Source organism: Triturus cristatus, chromosome 6 (genome assembly GCF_964204655.1).
Source record: "Triturus cristatus chromosome 6, aTriCri1.1, whole genome shotgun sequence".
Lineage (NCBI taxonomy): Eukaryota > Metazoa > Chordata > Amphibia > Caudata > Salamandridae > Triturus > Triturus cristatus.
In genome coordinates this window covers 982,706,585-982,728,203 of record NC_140589.1, presented here as the reverse complement: position 1 = coordinate 982,728,203, position 21,619 = coordinate 982,706,585, and the positions used below count along the sequence as shown (strand labels likewise).

The window sequence follows — 21,619 nt, the reverse complement described above, 5'->3', positions numbered from 1 at the left end:
AGTGGTTACAATCCTCCTGCACCTGCATATAAATTTCCAGATCACAGGCTTATCCTTGGGAGACTTCAGTCTTCTCCCAGGCACTTGTTGTTAAAAGGTTGCTATGAAGAACTGTGTATTATGCTCCACTTTGGGACTCAGAAGTGTCTCTACCAAAATTGTCAAGTATACCCACCTCTGACTTTCACAAGGCTAATCTTCAACTTGTTGGTCGTGTGGAGGCTACAGTTGCTTTGGGAATGTTAAATGAAGACTGTTGTCAGTTCTTGGCTTTTGTCAGCAAGTCCTGATTTGCTGCCTGAAGGGTCCTTCAGTTACAAGCTTTTATAAGCAATGAGTATGGATAAGGGTGGGGAAAGATGAAAGGATAGACCTTGAAGTCCGAAATTATTTTGGGCTTGTGAAAGTATTTTTTCCTCAGGGGTAATATGAACATGTTCCACGCTCTCCCCATGCCCCTACTCACATGTTGTATTTTAAGACATCTGCAGGAACGCCACATTGATGCCTCTAAACACCTTCTCTAAGCAGCCATCTTTGGATTTCTTTTCCTGTATTGATCGGATTTGTTAAAATACCATAGATCGAGCACTTGAAACCTAAATTGTATCAGTGCCGTACCCACATCCCCATGTTACCCTTCCTTGATAATTGGTTTCAGTTGTTAGAAAGAGTGCTGAAACATTACTTTGATTGGGGTTAGCGTGACTGGTGAATTCAGTGTTTCAACATACTCTAATGCAGAGGTCTTCAAACTTTTGTACGTTGAGCCCCCCCAGCTGAATTTTTGTAGATGTTGGACCCCCTCCACCACCTGTCAGAAATTTCTGGAATCGACCGCCACGCGCATATTCCGGGCATATCCAGCAAATAATGTTCAATAAAATAAGAGTGTTTAGTAAACTGTAGGTTTGTGAGTAGGTGTGGTGAAATGACAGAGGCTGATTACACAGCTCAAAACGCCACTTTTCAAGATAAAATGTGCGCAGATTGTTTTTACTAGGATACTTTGTTTTACACATGACATAGATTGATAATAACACCCTCAACATAAATGTGACAAGGTGTGCCTGTTTTTCAGACGGTCAATCTGTGGATTGATTTTTTTATACCGCCATCCTCAGATTGTGCTCCACATCCAGTCTTGAACGGTACTTAGTATTTAACGCTGCAAGTGCTGAGAACCCAATCTCACATAAATAGGACGAGCTGAAAGGCAAGAGTTTTAATGGCAGTTTCTCCCAAAGCTGAATATTCTGCAGACATTTTCAGCCAAGACGGGGACTGTAAGGGAGACAGAGTTGTCAGATTTTTCGAGCACTACCGAGCTCAGAGCTGGTGCACGAGAAACAAATCTTCTCTAGAAATCATTAACAAACGTTTTAGGCAGCATTATAATGGGATAATTGCCCACCAACCAGTTATGGATCCGAAGACAGTTGAAAGTTCACAGAGAGGGCGTTGAATGAACACCTAATTGAGAATTCCTTAGTGGTACGATAAGTTGCTTTCCTGAAGCAGTGGGGGTTTAGGACATGTCAGGCTTATGTTTAAAAAAAAAATAGAACCAATCATAAATTAAATTAATCATGTCTATTTTACTTCAGAGTAATGATGTCTGACAGACTTTGTGATGGCATGGACATGTTAGGGATTTTGGGTGCCCTGGGCCAAAACTATTTTGGGGGCCCCTGTTCAGTACAGCTTTGAGTTTAAATGATTTACTTTCAGCTCTGCCATACCCTATTTAGCCAGTCTACTAACGGTGCACAGGCACTGTAGTCGAAATTCTTAAAGCGTTTACATCTAATATTTAGAGATAGTGATGTGCTTTCACTGTTGTAACAAAGGAGCAGCCCACTAATTTTACAGTGAATAATATCTGTGATATCCAACAATTTCTCATATGTGAAGACCCGCTTGGAGCTAACTTTTTTATGGTTAACATTTTTATGGTTGTTGCATGAAACAAACACATTTCTCTGCAAATAGTAATAGACTCCCTCACATCAATCACATTAAAAAGAGATTAAACAAAACGGTATTTGGAAGAATCTGTTTAGGAATTATTCCAGGCCATCAAGGCAAAAACAGAACTGTCTCTATCAAGGAGCCCCTGGAAGGCTGGATTGCAGTGCATTTAGAGGTCTCCTTTTGTAATTTAGGACGAAAACCTTGATGGGGCAGGACATGCCCATACTTGTGTACAGGGGTGGTGAGTGAGGTGACCATATGAATTTGGGTGCGCATGTTGGTGCAGAGTGGGACGAATGAATGTATGGTTAGTGGTGGGCTTATTTGAGTGAGATTGCAGATTGAACAGTGAGGGGGACAGTTGAGTGAAGTGTCTCGAGTGCATGTTGAGTAGTGTGCTCGTGTGACTGCAGGGTGAGGTACAGGGTGAACAGCGCAAGTGCATTGTGAGTGCAGAGTGATCACTGTGAGTGCAGAGTGATCACTGAGCGGAGGGAAAGTGGGTGAATGGTGTCAGTGCATGGTGATCAGTGTGAGTGAAGGGTAAGTGGGTGAATGGTGTGAGTGTATCGGATCAGTGTGAGTGCAGGGTGAGGGTGAAAGTGAAGGGCGACAATGAAGAGCGAGTTGTCTGAAAGCAAGGTGCAATCCCAGACACTTGAAGTAAGTCAGCATGTTATTGACGGCAGCGTAGGGTTTCAAACGTGTTAAACTATTGCTATTATGGCAGTAACCAGGGATCAGCGTGGAGGAAAGAAATAATGTGCTGATCCCTCAACAAACTTCCAGTCTTATGATTAGGGTAGCCAGCTCATTATTTTGATGTCACATATGGTATCAAAATAAGCAGTCACCTAAAGCCGTATTTTCAGCACTTGTCTGTGCATACTTTGAACAGCAAATATAAATAGAACTTTTAATTGGTTTCTAGAGCTGCCTGAATGATCCATGACTGATAATAAAAGGGAACAAAAACAGAAAAGTCACATTACAAATGAATACATACTTCTTTATTTATAACCATATTTAGTGTCAAGACAAGCAATTTGCAGGCTGTTTAAACAACACATGGCTGGCTGGCATTTTGCGCGCCTGCCTGTGTAATTTTAAAAGAAACTTTCAGGGACGTTTTAAGGATTTTGAGGGCCCTGAGCCAAATGTATTTTGGGGGCCCCTGTTCGGACCAGCTCTTTCATGCCTTCTTTGGTCAAATACTAAAAGAGTGTACATATGATATTCAGGGATAGTGATGTGTGTTTTTAGTATGTAACACAACAGCAGTTCACTAATATTACTGCAAATAATCTCTGTCACACCCTCCCATTTCTCATATGTGAGGTCCTGTATTGATCATATGGATGTTACATGACGCATAAACAACCTTTGGCTGCAAAATGTCTGTAATAGACTCTTGCACATTAAAAATGAATGATAGAAAAACGCTATTTACAAAATTGTGTTTAAAAATAAAAAATGTCAAGGTCATGAGGGCAAGACTGTAGAACAGAGCTGGCTCTTTCAGCTCCCCCACCCGCTTTAAAAGGCTGGGGCCCTGGGCCAGAACCCACCTTGCCCATGCCTTAAAACGTACCTGGAAACTTTGTCTCTTTTCTGGGAAGAGCTAACTCTCCCAGGAGGGGGTTAATTCATAGTGCTGAAATGCTTCAGCTACAGTGGGAGGCAAGGGGTCTCCTCTGCTATGATATCGAATTCGAAGGAACAGGACTGTCTGTTCGTTTGCTTTCGGTTTTAGCAGAGGAGACATCCTGCCTCCCACTGCAGCTGAAGCGTTTCAGCTCTATGAATTAACCTCCGGGAGAGTTAGCAAGACAAAAGCATGAGCACATAGTGCTCCATCGATTTCCCCTCCCTCCCCCCTCCAACCATACCGTAGTTCTCCAAGTAGACTTGCGAGGCAGGGAATGAAGGTAAGATTAGAGAGGAGTGCGCGCACCCCCCCCTGAGATGGTGTCGCGCCCCCCCAGGGGTCGCGCCCCACAGATTGAAGATCTCTGCTCTAAGATCTAGATGTTTGAAAGTTAGGAATAGCGATTTTCCAGTTCATTTACTGATTCAGAGCAGGTCGCAAATAGACCTACCTCATGCATATTAATGACTTGGGTCGCATTTTGCGACCCACTACGGTTCACTGCCATCACAGAGACGGTGGGCTGCTGGTGTCAACATAACACCAGGTTGGTCAATGCTTTTAAATAAAGCAATATTTTTTAAAATATTATTAATATTATTATTATTATTATAAAGCAGCCCGTTTTCCTTAAAGGAAAACAGGAAGTGTTTAAAACAAAAACAATGGAACTTTAAAGTGAAGTGGGCCACTGCTTGCTCTTAAAAAATATTTTGACAGCCATTCTCAAAGAGGAAGGGGTCTCTAGGGAACCCCTCTACCATTTACAAATTGGTTACCACCATTTTTCAAATGACGGTAAATTTAGAATTTTTTGCGACCGCATTTTGGTGACAAAACATTTGTAAATACCAATTCAATTTAGTCTTAGGAAGGGACACCCTCAACTTTTCCACGTACCGAATATTATAGTTTGGTGATGTAAAACAATTTTTGCAGTCGTAAATGTCCTTATTTTGCAAATCGTCAATTTGGAACTGTAAAAATGCTTCGTACATCTAGCCGGAAATCTGTTAACGTGCATCGACCATTTGTCCTTTTAGTGGTTCCAAAACATCAGGTAGCAGAAGTGCGTATGCAGAATATGTATGAGGCGGTGGCCTGACTACATTGGGAGTGAGGGACCTTGCGCTTGTATCATCTGCGCATGGTTTTGTTGTAAAAGTTTTAAAGATCTTTTTTCTAGTTGCACCAAAAGGTGACATCAGTTTCTGCCAGTAAGTGTAAAACCTCTGTTGACCTGGAGTATTTGGGCTAATATAAAGGAAACCTTTTTATTTATTCAACTATTTTCACCTGATAAGCAAAACTTGTGAAAAATAAACTGATGTATTCCATGGAGCATATTCCACCTCCTAACATCAGAAGCCTGCAAAGGTGGACTTGTATCTTTTGGAATCTAAACTACTCGCCATGTAAACTTTGCGGTGGTTAAAGGTGTTTGCAGGCAGGTGTTTTACTAATCACAAGCAAGAAAAGCAGGCTTAGGAAGGCTAACCACATCTGATTTTAAGATCCCTCGTAACCTAGCTTAGCCTTAAGCTTCTCTTACTCTAGATGAAAACCATTCTTGTGGACTGTATGTGTCATTGGACGCAGTAGCACCTGGGAGCCCACTGAGTCAAGTAAAAGGACAACCTGATTGTCTGGGAATCACTGACATAAGATGCACCTCATTAATCTGCCGAACATCTTTATTGTGCCAGAGTTTGGAAATAAGGTATTTGTCACAGTGTTCATTTTTATTATTCATTTTTTTTTTTGTAGACAACGCTACCAGCTTTCCAAAGCCCAGAGCTTTCTGTGTTGAGGCAGCATGAAGATTTTATCTGGTTGCACGAAACGCTCATCGAGAGTGAAGACTATGCAGGAATAATGGTAAGTTTTTGTGCCCACGAAGTACACTTGTCTCGTACATGTATCTTATCTATTCCAGCAGTGTATGAACTTGTAAGGTTGTCATCAGAAAAAGGTTTCCAGAAAATATCAAATGAAATCATTTGCTTTTTAGCGAACCACACAAAAAATAATGAAAGACCATGGGCCCTAGAGAAGTAGCCTTTGTTTAAGCCCCCAACGGCGGTGTAGAGACACCATTTAAGGTATGATAGAGGTGCAGGCAGGAAGTCCAAGAACTGGACAATCTACTACATTTGAAATAATCTGGAGGTAGCAAATAAAGTTTGATGGGGAAGTCCAAGTGAAGCGTTTGTTTCATGGAATAAAACATACTTGTCGCCACCACATTGGGATCCAAGGAAACCCCCTCAAATGGGTTGCCTCATACCTTACTGGCAGAACCCAAAGGATCAGTCTCCCACCGTTCACCTCCGAGCCCAAGAAGATCATCTGCGGAATTCCCCAAGGAAAGTCCATCAGCCCAACCCTCTTCAGCACCTACATGACTCCCTAGCTGACACCGTCAGATCACATAAACTCAACAGCCTCTCCTACACCAACGATGCACAGCTCATCCTCTCACTGTCCGAAGATCCCTCCACCACAAAAGCAAACTTCCACAGATGCATGATGAATTGTGAGGACTGGATAAAGGACAACTGTCTCAACACAGACTAGAAGGAGGTCCCCATCTTTGGTAACAACACCTCGCCATGGAACAACATGTGGTGGCCCTCAGAGCCCTGCCCCCCATCTCAACAGACCACACCTGCAACCTCCGCATTATCCTGGATAACAAGCTATCCATAAAGAAACAAGTTGACACAGTCTCATCCGCCTGCTTCCACACCTTACGCATGCTCCAAAAGATCTTCAGGTGGCTCCTGATAAACACCAGAAGATCCTTCACGCAGGCCCTCATCGCCAGCAGACTAGACTACAGAAGCACAATCTACATAGGAATCGCTGCACGGCTCTCCAAGCAACTTCAGACAATACAGAACTCAGCAGCAAAACTCATACTCTACCTCCCCAGGAGGATCCACATCTCACCTCCTCTCAGGAAGCTACACTGGCTCCTGAGTCAGAAGAGATGCCAGTTCAAGATTCAGACCCATGCCTTCAAGACCCTGCACAATTAAGGACCAGCTTACATCAATAAACGGCTGACCTTCCAACAACTGGTCAGACACCTTCGATCAGCTTCCCTCTCCCTCCCTGACACCCCACAGATCCTCTGAGACAACAGCAGAGGAGAATTGTTCTTGCACCTGGCAGCCAAGGCCTGGAATGGCCTTCCCCTGTACCTCAGGACTGCACTGTTGCTCCAGCAATTCAGAAGAGAACTAAAGACTTGGATGTTTGAATGATCAAAACTTCAAAGTAGCGGGCAACCGCTCCAGTGCCTAAAGACCCTCGCTGGTGATTTGCCGGGGGTCTTTTAAATGTTTGATTGATTTAATTGATTGAATTGTCTCACCTAGGTAAGATTAAGAAAAAAATGCTTAGATGGGGTACTAGGACTTAACACTTTTGAAAAGCATGGTGTTACCAGTGTTTTTAGTGGCTGATCCTATTCTCCCCTCCAGTGTTCATAGCGGAAAGTCTTTTTCTCTTATTCTCCATGAGGTAGCACCTAGAGCGTTAACCCCTAGGATGCTGAGCCTTTTCCACTCCTAGTCTTTTTTTTTTTTTTCTTTTTCTATTTGGGGTACTTTGTGCTTAGGCCTTGATAACATTTTTCCACATAAGACATCCACACCAAATTTCCGTCCTTTTTTCCGCAACATCATGGAAAATCCTGGTTTGTTTATGTTCGAGGCATGTGGGCTGCTGAATTCATATCTGTGCATAGATCGCCGCCTAGTGTTGGGTCCGGATGATTGCACATTGTTGTCCTGGAAGAGTCTTCGAAGTATCACGAGATAGGTGGCTCCTCCCCTGGACTACAGTGCGCATGGGCATCCTCTCCATCCTTAGATTGTTTTTTTTCCGCCATTGGGTTCGGATGTGCTTATCTTAGCTCAAGTTCGGAAACTTTAGTTTAAGGCCAAAAGGCCTTTAGATTTCGTTGGTATTGTTCGCGTTCGGTATCGACCAGTTTATTTTGTGTTTTAGTAACTTCTTCACGCTTTTCGCATCCGCTTCGGTCCGAACATCGATCAATGCTCGACGATGGAATCGAGGACTCCTTTCAAGAGATGTCCTTTATGCCATGCGAAATACCCACACGTCGATGTCCATCCGGTGTGCAACAAATGTCTCTCACCGGATCATGATGAGTCAAAATGTATGGCCTGCGCCCGGTTCCGCTCGAAGAAGACTCTGCGGAATCGACGTGCAGCGAGATTGGAGGCACAGCAATCGGCGCCTGCCCCGGTCAACATCTTCAGCACCGAGGATGAGGAAGCTGAGAGCATAGAAGACATAGACTCCAGCCATGCTTCCGAACGTGAATCCCGATCGGAAGACGATGAGGTGATCTTCGAGGACGAAGACGCCGTCGGCGAGGTAGGAGACTACGATGAGGCCCTTGGGGCCGAGGAAGATAGATCCAGCGAAGAGCTAGGCCAACCCGTCGATACGGAGGCCGAGAGACAAAGTCGTCATAAGGCTCAGGTCGAGGGATCGCCTGCGGGCCTTACCCAAGATCAGTCACACAGTTCTTCGGCCCTGCCTCAAGGCCCGGCCTCGAACATTTCACAGGAGCCATTAATATCGAAGACGACTGGATTTCATTCAGTGAAACCGAAACCATCCGTCGCACCGGTTACATCAAAACCGAAAGTGAAACTGGTTGCGATCGGATCGAAGGCCTCGAAGCCCTCCACTCCTTCGACGCCGGCACAGGTCATCGGCACCGAACACACCAAAAGAGATTTCGGTGCAGAGCTCACCAAGACAGGTTCCGGCACCGAGCCAAAGAAGAAGGCCCTCGGTCCCCACAAGGCGCCTCAGCCTATGGCACCGAAGATTACGGACCAACCCACCAAGGTCAAGGTGGTCGATCCGTCTGCGTCGACATCAAAGGGTGCGGCGCCTACCAAATCATCGGCTCCAAGGAGCGTCGATACCCACCTTCGGATCGACGACCCAAAGACTGGGAAAAAATCGTATACCGCTTCGACGCCTGCCTCCAAGGTGCCTATCGGTTCCAAAGCGCCATCTGCGTTCACCTTGCAACAGGTCTCAGCGTCGTTGCAACGCATCAGGGACCGGGCAACCCTCGAACCTACGTCGGGTCCCGAAACGCACAAGGCCGCAAAAGCACACTCGGCGCACATCACATTTGGATTGCCGCCGCCCAAGGCACCGAAAATGTTCGAAATTCGGACACGTGTCCACCAAACACAGACACTATCCGCTGGACAAATCGATACCGAGCCTTCACAGGCACACTTTATCGACGCCGACACTGGTAGGCTGCTGCTCTGCAAGCGGAAAATCACACCAGAGAAGGGTTTGGACTCATACAAGATTCCTTTGAAACAAAAACTGCCAGCAGGTTCCACACCAGTGCTTCCCGAAACATTTCAACCATACCTTCAGGACCCACCGTCTTTTTCTCCTACGCATTCGGAGGCAGACGCCGGAGAGGACTATATAGGGGATGATACCACTTACCCGGTGGATATCGATCCTGATGATCACATACAAGACCCAGATCAGGCATGGGGAGACCCCACCGACCAGGGTAACGCACCAGATGCTCCTGACACGCAGCTTTATAATATAAAGACATCTCCCACGGAGGACACTGCTGCCTTTAATGCCCTCATAGAACGGGCTGCTGCCAATCATGGAGTGGAACTCCATTCTGACACTGTAGAGGAAGATTTCTTAGTGGACACGTTTGCCTCCTCTGAGAAAACCGTCAAAACTCTGCCAATGTTGAAGGGGGTTCTGAAGCCTGCAAAAGACATTTTTAAAGAAACAACCAGGGCACGGGTGTTGAATCCCAGAATCGAAAAAAAATAGCCAGCACCCGGAGACCCTATGTACATTAAGGCTCAGTTACCATTAGACTCCATGGTTTTTTCTAATGCTCGCAAACGAACACATTCACAAACAACGGGTGATGCTCTTCCCCCCGACGAGGAGTCCAAAGTGCTGGAGACATCAGGCAAAAGGATAGCCGCGCAAGCAGCAAACATCTGGCGCATTGCCAACACCCAGGCACTCCTGGCCCGTTATGATAGGTCACACTATGACACACTAGAATCACTGCTACAACACTTGCCAGATGAATACAAAGAGACAGCGGAGCTCCTTATCAGAGAGGGACAACTCCTTACAAATGCGTCCATCAAATGCGCACTAGATGCAGCCGACACTGCAGCAAGGGCGATCAACACTAGCGTAATGTTGAGGAGGCACGCATGGTTGAGAATCTCAGGCTTCAAACCTGAAATTCAGAACAATATCTTAAATCAACCGGTCAACCCAGACTTTTTATTTGGCCCCGAGGTTGACACTACCCTCAAAAAAATTAAAAAAGACACAAACTGCAAAATCAATGGGGGCTCTGCAGTCGCAGCAGTTTCGGGGTTGCTCCTTTCAACGCCCCGGGAATAGAGGAGCAGCTAGAGGTCAGGGGTCCCGGCAGCAGTACAATAAAGGGGGTACGCAAAGTACCTATGATAAAAACAATAGAGGTGGATACCGTGGATCCAGCACCAAAGGCAGAGGACGTGGGTACGGCAACACCAGGTCCTCCCCCAAAAACAAACAGTGACGCCTTCTCCCTGCCCCCCGACCACATAACACCTGTCGGGGGGAGACTCCAACAGTTCCTGTCAGTCTGGAAGTCCATCACCACAGACAGGTGAGTCAGGGAAATTATCCAGTACGGTTAATGTCTAGAATTAACGTCCACTCCACCCAACATACCGCCAAAGCACCGTCCTATGTCCGTAGAGCACTTGGCATTATTGCAGCAGGAAGTACTAAGTATGCTGCAAAAAGGTGCAATAGAAGTCGTGCCCGTAAACCAACAGTGACGGGTGTACTCTCTGTACTTCTTAATCCCAAAAAAGGACGGATCTCTCAGACCTATACTAGACCTGAGACCCCTCAACCACTACATTCTGTCAGAGCATTTCCATATGCTCACCCTACAGCAGGTTCTACCGTTACTCAGTCAGGGAGACTTCCTAGCCACACTGGATTTGAAAGATGCATATTTTCACATACCCATACACCCATCGCACAGAAAATATCTCAGGTTCACTATTCAGGATCACCATTATCAGTTCAAAGTTCTCCCCTTCGGAGTAACAACAGCACCCAGGGTCTTTACCAAGTGCCTAGCGACAGTGGCTGCACATTTACGGAGACAGCACATTCACGTCTTCCCTTACCTGGACGACTGGCTTGTTCAGGCAAAGTCAGCCCAGCAATGTGCCAGCCACATGTCCCACACCATTCACCTTCTTCACAGTCTAGGATTCTCACTAAATTACCCAAAATCACATCTTCAACCCGCACACGTACGCCAGTACCTGGGCGCGACCATAAACACTCTGACAGCCACAGCTCAGCCAAATTTAGTGAGGATCAACAGCATGCAACTGCTGATCACAAAGTTCAAACCTCAACACTCCCTTCCAGCGCGAGTGTTCATGCAGTTGATAGGCATGATGGCCTCCTGCATTTTCATAGTCCCGCACGCGAGACTACATATGCGCCCGCTTCAGGAGTGCTTGGCACGTCAATGGAATCAGGCTCAAGGACAATTAACAGACCTAGTGTTGGTGAGCGGTCGGGCATACAACTCTCTGCATTGGTGGAATCCACAAAACCTTTGCAAGGGCCGACCGTTCCAAGAGCCTGTTCCGCAAATAATACTGACGGCGGACGCATCTCTCCAGAGATGGGGAGCTCATGTACTCAATTACACAGTGCAGGGACTATGGACGACTCAGCAAAAGAAGATGCACATCAACCTTCTGGAACTGATGGCAATCTTCCTAGCCATGAAGGCATTCAAAGTACACTTATGCAACAAAGTCGTGTTGATCCGGACGGACAACATGACTGCCATGTACTACATACAGAAGCAGGGAGGAACACACTCTCCACAGTTGTCTCATCTGGCTCAGAGCATGTGGAAGTGGGCCATTCAGAGGAACATGTTCCTCATGGCGGAACACCTCCCAGGCAAGGACAACCAGATGGCGGATCTGCTCAGCAGACACAGCCACCAAATGCACGAGTGGGAGCTACATCCACCAGTACTCAAACCGTACTTCCAGCAGTGGGGTCATCCAGAGATAGACCTATTCGCCACAAGGGAAAACGCAAAATGCCGAAACTTTGCCATCAGGTTCCCGCACCCACAGTCGCAGGGCAATGCGATATGGATGAACTGGTCCGGCAGATTTGCGTACGCTTTTCCCCCAGCGCCATTAATTCTGCTAGTGGCACGCAAACTGCAACAACACTCACTGACACTCATCCTGGTTGCTCCAACATGGGCACGCCAACCGTGGTACACCACCTTTCTAGAACTTTCCGTGGTGCCGCATCAAAGGCTGCGGATCACACCCACACTTTTAACGCAGAACCATGGCGAAATTCAGCACCCAGATCCGCAACAGCTGAACCTGGCAATCTGGCTCCTGAAGTCTTAAAGTTTGGCTACCTAAACCTGCCACCTGAATGTATGGATTTCATCAAGGAGGCCAGAAGACCCACAACCAGAGCTTGCTATGCGGCTAAATGGAAAAGGTTTGTCATTTACTGCAACAACAATGACATTAATCCGCTGGATGCATCCATTCAAAACATCATCTGTTACCTCTTACACCGATGCAATCTGGCATACAGCTCCATACGTATACATCTAACCGCGATAGCAGCCTATCTTCAAAACAGGCAGCACCTCTCTTTATTCAGAGTGCCTGCCATCAAAGCCTTCTTAGAGGGACTCAAACGAGTGATTCCTCCGAGACACCCACCGGCAGCAGTGTGGAACCTCAATGTGGTCCTCACCAGATTAATGGGTCCACCTTTTGAACCTCTCCATTCATGTGAGATTCAATTCCTCACCTGGAAAGTAGCTTTCTTAGTGGCAATCACTTCGTTGAGAAGAGTTAGTGAACTCCAGGCACTAACCATTCAAGAGCCATTCATACAGGTTCACGCAAACAGAGTTGTACTACGTACCAACCCCAAATTCATGCCTAAAGTGATATCGCAGTTCCACATGAATCAGACTATTGAACTGCCTGTTTTCTTTCCAAATCCACAAAATGTCGCAGAGAGAATGCTCCATACACTAGATATAAAGAGGGCCCTCATGTACTATATAGACAGAACAAAGGATTTTAGGAAAACAAAACAACTTTTCGTTGCCTTTTCTCCACAACACAAGGGCAACGCCATTTCCAAAGCAGGGATAGCCAGATGGATCGTTAAATGTATTCAAATTTGCTATCAAAAAGCGAAACGCACATTAACGATTCCCCCACGAGCCCACTCAACACGAAAGTTAGGGGCGTCCATGGCTTTCCTAGGAAACATTCCTTTAGAGGAAATATGTAGAGCAACCACATGGTCCACTATACATACATTTACCAAACACTACTGTGTAGATGTACACTCAAAACAGCAGGCAGCTGTAAAACAGGCTGTTCTCAAAACTCTTTTTCAGACTGCTGCAGCTGGCTCGGGCAGCCGCCGCTAATGGAGGGACTGCTATATAATCTATGCACAGATATGAATTCAGCAGCCCACATGCCTCGAACTGAATATGCTACTTACCAGTATGCATCTGTTCTTGGCATGTAGGGCTGCTGACATTCATATCACCCACCCTCCTCCCCGGCGCCTGTAGTGGCTGCAGCACTCAGAATTACTGTATAGCATGGTCATCACTTACTGTATCTACTCCATCACTGCCACAATGGCGAAAAACAATCTAAGGATGGAGAGGATGCCCATGCGCACTGTAGTCCAGGGGAGGAGCCACCTATCTCGTGATACTTCGAAGACTCTTCCAGGACAACAATGTGCAATCATCCGGACCCAACACTAGGCGGCGATCTATGCACAGATATGAATGTCAGCAGCCCTACATGCCAAGAACAGATGCATACTGGTAAGTAGCATATTCACTCCCTGGAGGGGACCAATAAAATAGCTTAGATATAGCTAAATGATGATGATTTTCTTGAAAAAATGAGAACAAAAGTGCTGCACCGGAAAGTGTCTTCTTTTTTTTCTTTTTTTTTCTTTCCTTCTAAAAATGGCATCAACAAAAGATTTGATGTGCTAACATCACCACCTCCCCAGCTTTCAGGAGCAAGCAGACCTGTATTAAAAAGAAAAAAAATACATTTGACCATAGTTTTGACATTTTTTCTAACAGGTAGCCCATTTTTCCACTTATTTTTGTGCATACAACGAACTTCAGTTTTTGGTGGAAACTGGTCCGAAACCAAGGGGTCATGCTAGGCAGTTATACATTTCTGAAAATAGACAAAATTGATTGTGAATTTTTTGTTTTTTTTAAGCTTCCAAGATGGCGGCCAGTAAGGAGCTCTACGAATGAGCTCTGCAGGCTAGGGATCGAAACGATCGATATATCCCTGATAGCCCTTGCGAGCTCTACCGTTACATGCCTGAAAGTGAAGGAAGGACGCTCTCACCGGAGAAGAAGACGGGTTGGAAGCTCCGGACGACAGGAGATAGACCCGGGGACAGCGGCGCCCTTCGCACACTCGCTGGAGCAGCAGTGGACCGAGACTCCGTTGAGACAGCCTGGAGGTGAAGATAGAGGGAGCAACAGATGAGAGGGTCGACTCCCCACTGCCCCGGGAGAGAGAGAGCCTCGGGAGCCGTCGGTGCGCCCAGTCGCGGGAGCGCCTTGCACACACCCGGGAGCTGGCGCGGGAGAGACGGGAGAGTCTCGAGAGCTGGGTCTCCGCCGCCCCCCGCCTGCATTGTGACGAAGCGCACGAGCTCCCTGCCAGCACCTGGAGCGGAGAAGGACGACACCCCCTCGGGCCCGTGTTATGGTGGTGAATGGCGGAGAACCGGGAGGAATGGCGGAGAAGTCCTAGCAGTACATCGGACCTGTGCCGGATCGGCAAACCAGGTCCTCTCATCAGGTACCGTCCATACTCGCTAACTTATTGATACATCAATGAGGGGCATACCCGGGCTCAATGCGCACCCTGGCTCCCCCTGGCAGCATGATCGTGGTTTGTAACACTCTGGCCATGTTCAAAAGCGCATTCATCTTGGTGTAGAAACAAGGAGCTGGCTTATTTATACATGCAGCCCCATGCTCAACAAAGATGGACTCTATTTCTGGTTTTTCAGCGACCATACATAGGGATTAAGCCCTCACATTTTACCCAGTTGCTCAGTGGCGGCAGGAGTATACACTAATCACCACAAGTCTTAACATGTTATGCCCGAACAGGCTAAATGCAAAATGGCAATCTTGTTGAGCTAAACAAAATAAATGAAGGACTACCCACCTCACCCCTCCACATGGACAAAGACAGAGGACTAACAAACACAGCACAACCAGACTCAAAGGACCGAGCCAGATCCACCCCCCACAAAAACAGAAAGAGGACTAGCCGAAGTTGGAATGCATAGACAGAGGAATTTGCCTAGTTAGTCTGGAGGCATGGAAAGAGTGATAGGACTAATCACTCCCTCACGAGACAAGCAAACGGCCATCTTGGAATGACTGATATATCGGGCATACACTCCAAAGCACAATAACTGATGAGTCAGTCCCCAGATCCTCTATTCCCGTAAGGCAGTGTTATAATAAATATCTTGACCACAATCCCCTAATGCGATGACGTAATCAAGACTGAGGCCTTTTATCTCTTATACTCGCCGAAAAGATCCCCTACCACTTGAACTCGCTATCTGTCCTTCTCACGCCCCCTTGCAATCCAAAACGCACATTATGGAACCCAAGGGCCAACACACCTACTCCATCAAATACCCTCCTACCCTCTCAAAAAAGGCGGCCAAAGCATTCAAACATAATCTCCTAAAAGCACACCCAGAAATTCCAATCTCTGACCCCTACTTCTCAAATAGCACAAGACACATAACGAATGACATTATATTCTACACCAAGAGGAGAGCACAATGGCGGAAAGCCTTTCTTGCCCTATTCTCAACAGCATCTACTAAGAAAACTGCACACGGCATCACACTATCATTCCCTCTCCGTTCTACAATGCAACTGCCACAATCACAATTTACCATAACGGGATCATACTCTTGCAGGCATCAGACCATAACCTTAATATAGTAGACCATATCTTCCCAATCATCAAAGCGAAGGTTACAAGACCCTATACCACCTTTCATAATCCTACGAGCGTCCCCCCACCGATTTCCCCCCTCTAGACATTCGCCCTCGGTATCCCATTGTACAAATACACCCACCACTGGTCCAACTATCACCCCTCTGAATAACGGACATCTGCATTATACCGACCCCCCCCCCCCCCCCCCCCCCCCCCCCCCCCCCCAGCTCCACCACTATCTCCACTACACCCACCCGCCTCACACCCCTCTCACCTCATCCACAGCCTCCCCACACACACCCGCCCTTCTGCATACAGCCCACACCAATACACCATCACACTCCTGCCCCACTATACCCCTCCCCAGTGATTTCCACCCCACAACAATGCAACACATAGAATCGGACACCCTAGTCTCCTCTCCACCCCTCCCCTCCCCATGGGACCACCACCCTTCAAACCAACACATGTCATACCCCGGGACACCACACAAGCCTCTACACCTCCTCACTTATCCACAGTCCAAGACTTCTAGATGACAAGCCCCACACCAGACCCCAGACTAGACGATATTCTACTATCCCTACAACAAATAAAAGATGACATACAAACCCTTCATGACCTGATCCGGCAACCACCCAAACCCCGAGCAAAACCCATTCAACAGGCTTGTGCTAGCCCGTCACCTCAGGGACCCCTCAAATGGAAAACAGTACCTTACCCCAATGCATCATCCAGGCCAACCAGGGAAAAGAACACCTTATCACCAAGCGACATTACTTCCCTACTTCACTCATATGAACCTCCCTCCCTACCATGTGGACCTGTACACTTAGAGAACACACAGACATAGTCCTTAATCCAATCCATCAACCCCAATGCCTCAAGACTGACAAGACACACTCCCAGAGGCATTGTTGAAAGCAACCTCACAAGAGCACCCACCCCTCATGGCCAGACCATCACCCCGACCAAGGCCCAGATAAAATGTATCCTTCTAAACTGTAGATCAGCAGCACGTCATGCCACTGATATAGCCGACCTCATTATAACCAATGAACCCGACCTTATCATTTTAATGGAAACTTGGCTAACTGAATCATCCACACCCATTTTAGACATACTAGTTCCCCCAAACTACTACATTACAAGACTAGATAGACCAGATAGGACAGGTGGTGGTATTGCCTGCATTCATAGGAACAACCTTTTGGTGAGACGCGCAAACACCCCGGTGCTCTCATCGTGTGAATACCTCTGCCTACACATTACGAGCAATAACCAGCCAATTTGCTCACTACACTCTATCTACCATCCTCCTGGCAACAACCTGACCTTCATCGAACACATGATGGATATTATAGCGACAAATGTAGGACAACAGAATACACAGATCTTCCTGGGGGACTTCAACCTCCACTGGAACGCTCCTGACGATCCAGAAGTCAATAGCTTCAAACTTTTACTATCCAACCAACCTCAACTTGTCCCAAATATGTGACTGCCCCACCCACGGAAAAGGCTCAATCCTTGATCTAGTAATTTCCAAAGGGGACTCTGTCCAACCTACGAGAACGAAAATCTGGAAGAGGATCCTAGAAAACATCAATCCGGCCGATCTTGCATCCGCTAGTCACATCCTCACGCCAGCACCGGATGGATCAAACGATGTACAGGATATGGCCAATCACTACTTCAACTCTATGAACAGGGTACTTGACACCTTAGCCCCATTACAATTAAAAAGAGTCAACAAAAAGAACTCAAACCCTTGGTATGATGGTAGACTAAATGAAGATAGAAGAGCACTGAGAGCGATTGAAAGACAATGGAGAGCCGCCCCATCCACTGCCCACCTCAAACTACTACGAAGCACCAGAAATGCCTACTACAGAAGGATTAGACGCTCAAAAGCTGACTTCATAGGTGTACAACTAGACCAAGCCAAGAATCGCCACAAAAAACTGTTCGAAATAATCAATACTCAGTCTAAGGGTGACCCCCACTCTCCCCAGGCCAATCCAGATACAATCCCCAACTGTGAGGATCTTGCCTCCTTTTTCACAACAAAGACTGACAAATTAAAGACAGACTTACTTAATGATCTATTATCCGTTACCGATACACACTCAATTCCCTCACGGTCCACACCAAGAACCCCGCTTAACTGTCCCGTAGTACTCGACCTCAAGAACAATGCCTCCTGGACTACCTTCAACCTCTACAGCGAAGAAACTATCCTAAACACGCTCACCACTCTGAATCCTTCCAATCATTTCACAGACCCCCTTCCAGCATCCCACTTAAAGACCTTCATGCCACTGCTAGTGCCCCTATGGACTAGAATCATAAATTCCTCTCTCTTGCAAGGAACCATCCCTGACATCCTCAAAGCTGGTCAGGTAACCCCTATCCTTAAGAAAGTATCAGCGGGCCCATCAGACATAAACAACTATCGCCCAATATCCAATATCTCAACCTTGGCCAAACTACTCGAAAAATGTGTCCACATGCAGCTTAGTAAGCACATAGACCACTTCAACCTGCTCGACCAATTCCAATCAGGCTTTCGATCAGGGCACAGTACCGAATCAGCCATGACCCACATAATTGATGACGCGTTACAAATACTGGATCAAAGCAAAGCATGCTTGCTAATCCTACTTGACCTCTGTCATGTTTGACAGTGTCGAACGCTGAACAATCTACTGGACCTCCTGAAGCATAGAATGGGGCTATCTGGAACAGTGTTAAACTGGTTCACTTCCTTCCTCCAAAACAGAACACAAAGATTCAAGATCAACCAATCTTTATACAACCCCACCCCAGTCACCTTGGGAGTACCCCAGGGCTCTTCCCTCTCCCCGACACTCTTCAATCTGCTAATGGAACCACTCACAGAGCTTCTCAACTTCAAAAATATCCAATATCACATGTACGCAGATGACACACAACTCTACATTAAGGTCCAATCTCTTGAAGACATCAAGTCCCTTAACTCAACGCTCCAAAAGACACAGACCTGGCTAGCTAGGAATCATTTAAAACTAAACACACTAAAGACAGAATTTCTCCTAATCGCTCCCCCCAACCAAACAACGATCATCCGTGAGTGGATGAAGCACCTAACTGCACTCGACGGTCAACCTCTCATCATTGATTCCGCTAAATCTGTAGGAATAACCCTGGATAATAAGCTAAACATGCAGAAGCACATTAGCGCTGCAACAAAAGGAGCAAACTTTCAGATTAACACACTGAGAAAATTGAAATCCTTCATTCCCGCAAAGGACTTCAAACAGACGGTTCAATCCCTAGTAATTCCCAGAGTTGACTATGGGAGCGTCGCTCTCTGTGGTCTCCCCAAGGCAACGACCGCTCCTCTCAGAGCATCAATCAATACAGCCGCGAGACTCGTTACAGGCACGAAAAGAAACGGACACATTTCCCCTGACCTGCATGCCCTAAACTGGCTACCTTTTGAGGCCAGGATCCAGTTAAAAATAGCCTGTATGACTCATAAGGCACTACACCACAAAACCCCGAGGTACCTAGCCGAAAAACTGGTCTTATCAGGTGGTAACAGGTCTACCAGGAGTTCTAACAACCTCTTACTGAAACCGTAACGTTTCTCCAAGAAAAAAACGTACAATCGTACCTTCTCAGGAATGGCCCCCAGGATATGGAATGCCTTACCCCCAGAAACGAGACTCAATCCATCTACGGCTTTTTAAAAAAAAAAAAGTGAAATCAATTCTCATGTCCAAATTCACATGAACTACAGCTATGTGCCTTTCTCTGTATTCCGTATATTGTATACACATAATTCTGTATTTATATGTACACGTCCTCCTATTTTCCTATGTTTGCTATGATACCCGCAAGGGTATTGTTCGCGCTATACAAAACCGTCAAAATAAAACAAGCGGTAATTTGTTCAGATTCCTCAAGTTTTTCCCAAAGAAACTAACTGTTCAAATAAACAAATATCTGAACAATTAGTAGGAAAAAACAGCCATTTGCGACAATGTTTTCACATGCAACTTATTGTCACAATGGCCGATTTACAAAAACAATACATTGGTACACCTTTCTGGTCGCAGAGATATATAGGGTTTGCTGGTTTCGAAGAACCGGAGCTACCTAGAGCCAACAAATGAGCTGCACCTTACAATGGTTTTTCATAGTGTACCAAGAATAGAGCAATTCATGTGGTAAAATATAAAGAATGAAAAATGGTTAGGGAGGAAACCATGTATTTCTGAAATGTACACGAGATGCTTAGTTTAGGAGCAGTTGTTATTTGTACATCGCTGAATTTGTGGGTACCCATACTAGCATGTGATTCAGTGGGCATTTTGCAAAATGCCTTCATTTTTAGACACTAGCTTACATCTGGAAGATCCGCATGCTAAGAAATCCTGTTGGTAAGAGCAAATGTCTAACTATTCTGTGGTCCCACATGTCTCATGATTAAAAATGGTACTGCACTTGTGTGGCTGGGCCTAGCACCTGCGATACAATACATCCCAAAACGCGACCAAGAGGCATCATATTTTACCCAGCAAAAGCCTTGCTTTTTAAAAAAAAAAATTATTTTTATTAACCACATACATAGGTGCAAAATTTGAGCTCTAGCTTTGCCGCCACCTAGGAAAACCTACCATACCAAGATGTTTCTGAAAACTAGACATTAGGGGATGTTCAGGAATGTGTGACCTCTGGTTCGATTGAGCTGTTTTTACCCACAATCTCTTCCAAACCTTAAACTGTGCCTAAAAGTGCACATATTTCATTAATTTCTCTGAGGGAAAATTCTGCAATCTGCCAGGAGTGACAAATTTCCTACCACCCAGCGTTCCTTGACATCTCTTGACAAAGATGGTGCCTCTTATTGTTCTTGTGGGGATAGCCTCCGCAGCCAGAAAGGGCATAAAACACAACATGGATGTGTCCCTTTTCCACTTAAACCCACAGATTTTTCACAATTGGTGTAGCTGCAGATTTTGGGGCCTAGGTCAGCAGGCATCTACGGAAACCTACCAAATCTGCACATTTCTGAAAACTAGACACCTGGGCTGTGGAAATGAGCCTTTTTAGGGGCCCACTGGTGCAGAGGTTCACCCTTATTTGTCCACGGGTCCTTAAACCAACAAAGAAGAGATTGGCACTGAAGCTGGAATTAAAAAATAACAAGATTATTCACTCATTAGTGAGACCACGTTCATACGACACCCTCATGTGTTCCAGGAGGTAGTGGCTTGAATACACACACACCATGGGCCTTATATACTGTGTTTGTTGCGGAGTAAGCATGTAGACTCAAATAGAAGGTACAAACATACACAGGAATAGCTATCGACTAACATGGGCAGATGGCTATCACTTAGCCAGCAGAGTGGGAGGGGAAACAGAACTGCTTACATCAGTAGGATATGATAGACAGTTACATTCTCAAACAGGTGCATTCTAGCAGCTACAGGTCTTTCTGAGCTCATACATTGCTTGAGCTTAGAATAGAAGGAGTTAACTAAAGCTGATGACTCAAGCAGAATAGAAAGGCAAGCAACAATGAAGACGGAAGAATCACATGACTAACAAAATGGACGCCACAACCAAGATGGCTTCAGCTCAGGATAACAGCAATTATTTTCGATTTCCACAGGGGGAGTCCAGAATGACGTGTCTTGTGTGGCTCTCTAGTTCATTTTAGCCAGGAGACCTTGCAAACCTCAAACGTGGCTAAAATCCAACATTTTCCTCACATTTCTGTGACTGAAAGTTTTGGAATCTGTACGGAGCCACAAATTCC

The 21,619-nt window shown here is 46.1% G+C and overlaps 1 protein-coding gene across 1 annotated transcript in view; it reads left to right on the top strand.

Annotated features, from left to right (window-relative positions):
* SNX5 (sorting nexin 5) overlaps positions 1–21,619 on the top strand; it is a 317,483-nt gene that overhangs the window by 129,799 nt on the left and 166,065 nt on the right. Inside the window, exon 4 of the mRNA XM_085611758.1 lies at positions 5,390–5,500. Within this exon, the coding sequence (XP_085467884.1) occupies positions 5,390–5,500 (111 nt within the window). The remainder of the gene's footprint in view (positions 1–5,389; positions 5,501–21,619) is intronic.